The sequence below is a fragment of the Macadamia integrifolia genome, chromosome 13, assembly GCF_013358625.1.
Source record: "Macadamia integrifolia cultivar HAES 741 chromosome 13, SCU_Mint_v3, whole genome shotgun sequence".
NCBI lineage: Eukaryota > Viridiplantae > Streptophyta > Magnoliopsida > Proteales > Proteaceae > Macadamia > Macadamia integrifolia.
In genome coordinates, this window is record NC_056569.1 from 3684322 (window position 1) to 3693326 (window position 9005).

General features: G+C 36.1%; 2 protein-coding genes across 3 annotated transcripts; both read left to right on the top strand.

Moving 5' to 3' along the window:
- The first annotated feature begins 1938 nt into the window (after positions 1-1938).
- Positions 1939-5870, top strand: LOC122059400 (cysteine-rich receptor-like protein kinase 10). Of its 2 annotated transcripts, none has more exons than XM_042622170.1 (7): positions 1939-2984; positions 3676-3798; positions 4204-4325; positions 4460-4664; positions 4819-5056; positions 5242-5392; positions 5592-5778. In XM_042622170.1, exons 1-7 carry the CDS (start codon positions 2150-2152, stop codon positions 5643-5645), a joined length of 1728 nt encoding a protein of 575 aa, XP_042478104.1. In that variant the 5' UTR covers positions 1939-2149; the 3' UTR covers positions 5646-5778. The 2 variants fall into 2 exon arrangements, with proteins under 2 accessions (XP_042478104.1, XP_042478103.1); XM_042622169.1 differs by having other exon boundaries at positions 1941-2984; positions 5492-5870.
- Positions 5871-7672: 1802 nt separating this feature from the next.
- LOC122059833 (cysteine-rich repeat secretory protein 38-like) lies at positions 7673-8575 on the top strand. Its single transcript, XM_042622868.1, has one exon. It carries the CDS (start codon positions 7673-7675, stop codon positions 8573-8575), a length of 903 nt encoding a protein of 300 aa, XP_042478802.1.
- Positions 8576-9005: the final 430 nt, after the last annotated feature.

Below are 9005 nucleotides of genomic sequence, written 5' to 3' on the forward strand. Positions count from 1 at the left end.
ATTGATACCTAAATTATGACTTTTTGATCGAAACATTTGGATACGGCAAAAATCCACGCATTATATGCGAATTTACTAACTAGGCTCGATACCGATACCTGCAAGATCCTATGTTCGTGGAATGGTTCTAACTATAGGTAAAGTTTGTCTAAAAAATAATTTCTAATCAAAATTAAAGGCAAAACCATTTGATTCAATTCGATATGAGCAATCTGTATTGGTATCAATCCTGATGCAATATTTTAAAAGAATGCGAAGTTTTTTATGAGAGATGGTGATTGCAGCATTGAAGCTTGTTATTCTCCTACCAGATCCATTTATTCTCCTGACTGAAAGTGAAATTTTGTTATGCATTAGGGGATCCCATTAGTAAACCGAGCTATGCTGCTTCATCAGATTTTGATATTATCGATTGATTTGGGAGGATATAGAAAATATTTCTAATAATCTATTTCTAATTGATTTCGTCCATTTATTAATAACTTGATTATTTTTAGATAATAATAGATAAAATGAAGCTCATAATGAGTTCTATTGAAACCAAAAATTATAGACCGATCTGTCATCCACACCAAAATAGATGGGGGGGGGTCTAAAAATGAAATAAAGGAAGAGATTCTTGAAGGAGGAAATGGGTTGAATAACTTCAAAAGAATTGCATGAGGATTTGTAGAGTGATAATAAAAGTGATTTATTTGTTGACCTTTCTGCCATTAAACCCTCAAACCCAAGCTTCGTAAAGTTGCCATAATGCGAAAGAACATTTTATACGCTTAGTAAACGGAAGAAATATTAAAGATATTCAATGTGAGAGATTACATTTTTGAGAAACCTAAAGGACCATTGACAATGGCATTCTAGTGCGTTCTCATCCAAGAATAAGATGATGTATGAGCGCTGATGCCTGCCTAACGCCAAAAGGTCAATAAAGTTGGTGGCTAAGGCTATGCCATTAAGTTTTTTGACTGAAAATTTTCGATGAAAACAAGAATAGTAACCTAATGATCTTTTGGAAACTTTCCAACCACACAATTATCATTCTAGGTTGTAAATTTTATGTGTTACTAGTATTAATCATTTAAATCATTTAAAGACAAATAAAAGTGAACAACACGAGTAATTAGTCGAGTAGACCAAGTCCATTATCACTAAACAGGGCCCAAGGGAAAAGATCAAGCATGCTAGTTTTGTGCTTAGTGGTGTCAATCGGTTGGGATGGGTCGGTCTCGATTAAGTCTAGTCAAGCTAGGCCAAATTCTAGGGCTGCACAGTGGATGCCCATTTAACTAAACAAGCTTAGCTAGAGTGAACATGGTATAATTTGAGTTATAATCGGGTTGTCATAAATGGGTATGGACCTATTTATTCCTTCCCAATGTCGATGCAATAGTCGAAATACTCAAGTTAACAAGCTTATTCGACTGAAAGCACAATTCTACCTTAAACATATCCTTCAAATCCACCATTAATTCACCACCACAATTACACAAATTTCATTTTTTAATTTAGTTTTCACTTGTTCATTGATTAGTGTCTTGTCCATATTGAAAATTGGAACAAACCCACTTGAACTTTACTTTATTCTTTAATTTTATTGGTGGCAAAATAGAAATTTCAGGTAGTACTTAAGGGATCAGATTAGTTCGGGCTTAAAGGAGTAAGTTCAGGTAAGATTTATAAATATGTTGGACTGATCAGGCGCTCGTCGAGTTAAGTAACTACACCTACGCCGTATATTACCTATTTATAATGGTATTGGGCTCAAACCAATACATTTATTAATCGACTCATCAAATCAAACCATAATGTGTTAAGGCCTACTGATGCAGACCTAAAATTTACACCCCTGGTTGTGCCACCTCTTTCCTTCTTTGAAAAGTCCCTTCCACCTTCCACCTTCCACCTTCCACCTTCCACTGTCGTGTTTCCTTACCCTTTCACCCTCGAGGGACTGAGTCCTAAGTAATGGGTCTCGTTTCGCGGAAAATAAGAGAAGAAATCCAAAGCGACTACGTAGTCTTCCATCCATATACTTCGCGACACGAGTCACGACGACCACTCTGTTCTTTGGACTCCAATTGAACCATATCTATAGATACCCTTCATTTAAAGGACATGGCTAGAAGATGGACACTATTGAAACACAGAGATGAACTCTATGAGTTCTTGTTTGAGCTTGAGCTTGAGTTTGAGTTTGCTCTGCACCTTATCATCGATTCTTATTAATTTGGGGCTCTGCCTCGCCACCCCCATTTCAAAATCCACTTTCATTGATACTTACTGCACAGCCACACGACTTTATTATGCTAACGCAACCAACATTCCAGTTGGAGCAAACGCCAACCTCCTCCTCTCTTATCTATCTTCTAATGCTTCTTTATCCATCAATAATGGATTCTACAACTCCACGGCTGGCCAAAATGGAGATGAAGTCTATGGTTTATTCCTCTGCAGAGGCGATGTTGAACACAACATTTGCCAAAATTGCGTTGAAGCCGCGGTTGTAAAGATCAAGCAACTCTGCGCAATTAACCAACAAGGCATTATATGGTATGAAGAATGTATGCTGAAGTATATCTATTATCACCGGGTTTTTAATTGGCCGTCTCCCCGAGCTTATAGATGGGAGAGCAGATATATTTTCAGCCTAAATCCAAATGGGTTTTTTCAGAAATTGTCTAATTTGATGGACAGCCTTGCAACATTGGCTATCAACAACTCTGTTTCTTCCTCTAGAATCAAATATTTCGCAACTGGAGAAGCAAATTTTACAAGGTTTCACAAGATATATGGGCTGTTGCAGTGTACTCCTGATATTACTCCAAGTGATTGTTACTCATGCTTGAGAAATGCTATTTATCAGATTTCCGTTGTGTTCAATGGGAGTTCAGGTTTGAGTGCTTATTTTCTCAACTGTTTTGCAAGGTATAGTGATCATCCTTTCTATAAACTGAATTCCTCTGCATCAGCTCCTTCCTCAATCAGTGAGTATTTCTCTTGTACCCCAAAATTGAACTCTTTTATATATGTATTTAGTGCTAGAATGAGGTCTTGTTAGGGCTGTAAAATTGCTCTCCTTATTAGTCTTGGATCTAGCCATTCTCCTTCCTTGTGTTTGGAAATTCTATAGTAGGAACTATTTATTATCATGATTAATGGAAAAATACTTATGGATTAACTGAAATCCAATATATGCTGTTCTCATCCATGAGACCCAGAAAAGCCCCATTTCTAGCTTGGTGAGAAATGGGCAAGAGAATGTATGCACTTGAAATCTGGCCATAAGGAGTCTTGCTTTTGGGAAGACCGCTATCCTGCGCAAGAAAAGATGATAGTCTGAGAAACTTTATACCATGGCCTGCTTTGTAGCAGCTCTTTTTGAAATCTTTGGTTCTTTTTAATATATTGTATTCAGGGAGGAACAATATGGTTGAACAGCGTATATTGGACTCTGTTCAGTTCTATGTCAACTCCATCATATAAATGGTCACATTGTTTTTTTATTTAATAGAGCTTTATCTCTGATATAAGGCCCTAAGCCCCATAAAACAGTTGAAAGATAAACAAAAGGTGAATTGTGCTCTGGAGTCAGCAGACCTCTGTCTTGAATATGTAAACTTTTGTTAGGAGCAGTACCATGAGTAACTTACATATGAAAATGTTTTGCTTATACAGGAAAAAGGAAGAATTCATTTTGGATTATTTTTATTATTGCTGCTCCTGTGGTTATTACAGTGATACTTTTTCTTATCCTTTTTTACTTCATACAAAAGACAAAGCAAAAGTCAGAAGATTATGGTGAGTAATTATTTTTCAGAATTCACTAATTCTTTCACTATTTTACTGGAGTATCAAACTTGTAAGTTAATCATGGAATTTAGAGACTCAAGTCAACTTTCAATGACATATTTTGTTATGTTCTATATTTTAATCTCCTATTCTTTTTTGTAATCAATTGCAAATGTTCCCCACCTGCCTCAAAGATGATTGTTAATCTTATAGTTTCTTCAGCCGAAACATGTTTCCTTTATTTCTTCCAGTTTCATTTGGTAGGAAGTATCAAGCAGCTCACTCACCCACTCTTTTATATGTCAGTCAGCCATCTTCGAACCTTGCCCAACTTTTATGTTAAAAATATCCAGATCTATTCTTCAAAACTTTTTCTTAGGGGGTAATTTACCTTTCTATCGTTTATATGTGAAGATCTAGATGAGATTACTAGTGGGGATACTTTGCAATATGACTTCAGTACAATAAAAGATGCCACTGATGACTTCTCTGATGTAAATAAGCTGGGTGCTGGTGGATTTGGTGCTGTTTACAAGGTAATGGAAATGTTACCATACTGATTACCTATATGTAATGTCATATTATATTTATATATGTTTTCTAATGTGTCAAGTTAAAATTAAATAAATAAATGAAGTCCTTAGTTTAATTTCTTCTTATATTTCACCAGGGTAGGCTTTCAAATGGACATGAGGTAGCTGTGAAAAGACTCTCTAGAAATTCTACGCAAGGTGAAGTGGAATTCGAGAATGAGGTTGCATTAGTAGCCAAGCTGCAACACAGGAATCTTGTTAGATTGCTAGGCTTCTGCTTGGAAGGAAAACTATTGATCTATGAGTTTGTCCCCAACAAAAGTCTTGATTACTTCTTATTTGGTTTGTCTATCTCTCATTCCCTCAAATATTTTTCTTTCATACCATCCCTCTAGCAATTGATCACTTTGTTCTTTGACAACCATAACTATTCAGACTTACTGTATTTGTAAACCATTTGAGCTGCAAGTTGATCATTAATTGGATGAATGGACAGACTCATTCAAACGTGCAGAATTGAATTGGGAGAGGCGCTGTAAAATCATAGAAGGGATTGCACGAGGTCTTCTTTATCTTCATGAAGATTCTCAATTCAAAATTATTCATCGCGATCTTAAGCCTGGCAATATTTTACTTGATGCCAAAATGAACCCAAAGATTTCGGACTTCGGTTTGGCAAAACTAGTTGTAATGGATCAAACTCGAGAGAATACGAAAAACATTGCCGGTACCATGTAAGTTATGAGTCATGAATCCATTTTCCAGTAGCGAATGTTTGATGACTTAGTTTTATTCTAAGTTTCACATTTATCTTTGTTGATTGTTCCATGGTTAAGTATTATTGAAACTATTATTTACATAAAATCTTCTAGCACTCAATGACACTTCAATAGTTACTGAATATTGATAATATATGCAGTGGATATATGGCTCCAGAGTATGCTATAAAGGGTCGATTTTCTGTGAAGTCTGATGTTTATAGCTTTGGAGTTATTTTGCTTGAGATATTAAGTGCAAAAAGAGTTAACAATTTCTACCGTGGGGAAGATTCTCAAAACCTCCTTGAATATGTAAGTTTTACTAACTATGATAATTTTCATTTCAATCAGTTAAGTTAATTAATCGACGTTTTTCTCCATATAATTTCATGCAAATTTAAAAAATTACAGGCCTGGAGACTCTGGCAAGAAGGCAAAGGTTTGGAGTTTCTAGACCCTTTGTTGAGAGACTCATGTCCAACAACTGAGGTTATGAGATGCATCCTTGTAGGGCTTTTGTGTGTTCAAGGAGATGCTGAATGTAGACCCACCATGTCATCTGTGATTTGGATGTTGAAGCAAACACTTGACACACTCCCTCAGCCTGGAGAACCTGCAGTTTTTATGGGGAGAACAAGACTTCAAGGAAACGGGACTCCTTTGGGTTCAAAAGTCCATTCAGTAATCGAGGTCATTCTTTCTGGTTTTTCAACCCGATAAGGAATTCGTAGGGTGTAGTTTGTAGCTCTAACTTGCAATTTAATGGTTGTAAATGTGCATGGTATTTCGTTTTGCATTAGGGGATCCCATTAGTAAATGGTCTGTGCTACTTCATCAGATTTTTATATTATCAATCAATTCAGGAGGATATACAAAATATTTCTAATAATCAATTTCTTGGTTTCGTCCAATCATTAATAACTTGATTATTTTTAGATAATAAGAGATAAAATGAAGCTCGTAATGAGTTTTATTGAAACCAAGAAATACAGATGGACCTGCCATCCACACCAAAATAGATGGGGTCCAAAAAAAAAAAAAAAGGAAAAAATGAGGGGATTCTCAAAGGAGGAAAATGATCGAATAACTTCAAAAGAATTGCATGAGGATTTGTAGAGTGATGGAAAAGGTGATTTATCTATTGACTTTTCCATTGTTAAACCCTCAAAACCAAGTTCAATAAAGTTGTCAAAGTATGATTAACCTCTAGATTTGAAAGCACTGCTTATGCATCTAATGTTGGTCATAATTCGAAACGGTGGAAAGATTAAAGATATTCGATATTATATTTTATAGCAACCCTAAATATTCTATAGTCTTAGTAAACGGAGAAAAGATTAAAGATATTCAATATTATAGTTTATAGCAACCCTAAATGTTATTGGAGTAACAGACCATTGACAATGGCGTTCTAGTGGGTTTTGTTTTTTGACTAGAAAATTTTCGATGAAGACAAGAATGGTAATCAAATCAACTTTTGCAAAATTTTTCAACCACAAAATTATCAATCTAGAAGGAGGGCAAATTCTTTGTATTACTGGAATTTACCATTCAAAGATAATAAAAGTGAACACTAATAATCAGTCGAGTAGACCAAGCCCATTATCATATTGGTTCATATTCCAGACCAAAGTCCATCGATAACTTATCTGGTCTCAGGTAATAATTAGGCTATCATAAATGAGTCTTAGCCAGGCTATGGACCTATTTACCCGTAAATGTATATTAGATGGGTTCTAAACATGTTTTCCCAACGTTGATGCAATAGTCAAAATACTCAAATTAACAAACTTATTGCATTGAAAGCACAATTCTACCTCAATCATATTCTTCAAATTCATCATTAATTCACCATGACAATTACATAAATTTCATTTTCTATTGTTAAAGACATTTATTCATCGATTAATCACTTGTTCATCTTGAAAATTAGAACAAACCCATTCGGTCTTTTACTTTATTCTTCAATTTTATTGGTGGTAAAATAGAGATTTCAAATAGTATTAAAGTGATTACACTAGGTCGGGTTTAAATGAGTCGATTCAAGTAGGACTGATAAATTTGTCAAGCCGATTGGACGCACGTCGGGCTAAATGGCTGCACCGTATACTACTTATTTATAAATAACTCAACACATTTATTTAGGGGATGGTATCGATATCGAAATTGATATCTGCCGATACCAATACGGATTGAATTATCAGTCTATTTTACCCCTGCTTTTTTTTAAAAGTATTTTTATACCCTTAAAACACAACAAATCGATCCAAATTGATCAGGATTGGAGATAGGTCTCAACCAATATCAATCCGATAAGATCGATACAATCGATGCGTGGCCAATACTTGAAACCATGAGTTGAGCCATGAACATGCTAGGTCCCTCTTTCGTTCCCAATCATTGTTTCCCTCTTTCGTTCCCCACTCGGAAAAGTCCCCTTCCACCTTCTCCTTTCCATTCCACGCGAGACTCGAGACTCGAGACTCGAGACTCACGACGACCATTCTGTTCTTTGGACTCCAATTGAAATATCTATATAAACCCTTCGTTTAAAGGACATGGGTAGAAGATGGTCACCATTGAAACGCAGAGATGAACTCTATGAGTTCTTGTTTGAGCTTGAGTTTGAGTTTTCTCTGTACCCTTTCTTCAATTCTCATTAATTTGGGCCCCTGCCTCGCTACCGCCATTTCAAAACCCACTTTCGTTGATATTTACTGCACAGCCAGACGACTTTCTTATCCTAACGCAACCAACATCCCAGTTGGAGCAAACGTTAACCTTCTTCTCTCTTATCTATCTTCGAACGCTTCTTTATCCACCAACAATGGATTCTACGACGTCACGGTTGGCCAAAATAGAGATAAAGTCTATGGTTTATTCCTCTGCAGAGGCGATGTTGAACACAACATTTGCCAAAATTGCGTTGAAACTGCGGTTGGAGAGATCAAGCAACTCTGCGCAATTAACCAACAAGCCTTTATATGGTATGAAGAATGTATGCTGAAGTATATGTATTATCAGTATCATGGGTATAATTGGGCGTTTCCCAGAGCTTTTGAATGGGAGAGGAGATATGTTTTCAACCTAAATTCAAATGGGTTTCTTCAGACATTGTCTAATTTGATGGACAGCCTCGTAACATTGGCTACCAACTCTGCTTCTTCTTCTAGAATCAAATATTTCGCAACCGGAGAAGCAAATTTTACAAGGATTCACAAGATATATGGGCTGTTGCAGTGTACTCGTGACATCACTCCAAGTGATTGTTACACATGCCTGAGAAATGCTATTTATCAGATGCCCATTGTGTTCAATGGGAGTTCAGGTTTGGGTGTTTATATTTCCAACTGTTTTGCAAGGTATAGTGATCATCCTTTCTACAAACTGAATTCCGCTGCATCAGCTCCTCCCTCAATCAGTGAGTATTGTAACTTGACCACAACTTTTCTTCTTCAATGCTGCAATAACTTTATAGCTAGGCTGAAAAATTAAATTGCTCTTCTGATTAAGAGGGCCAGTGGGGTTGTACCTAGCCATTGACTATCCATGTGTTTTGCAACCTTTAATGAACCATAAACCCCAGAATTGAAAGCAAACTCTTTCATATCTGTATTCAGTGCTAGAATGAATCTTGTTAGGACTGTAAAATTGCTCTCTTACTTAGTCTTGGATCTAGCCATTCACCTTCAAATATATGAGTCTTGTGTTTGGCAATCCTAGTATGAGACTATGAGCTATAAACCCCCCAAAAGCAATTCTTTCCTATGTTTATTAATATAATATACCTGAAGACTCAACAATCCCACCAATTCAACTTTTGACAAACTTCTTTTGCTTTTCCTAAGCTCTCCTAATTTTATAGTTGTATTCATGTTGCCCAAGTTTTTTTTATCATGAGTCATGGAAAAATACTTTGGGGGGG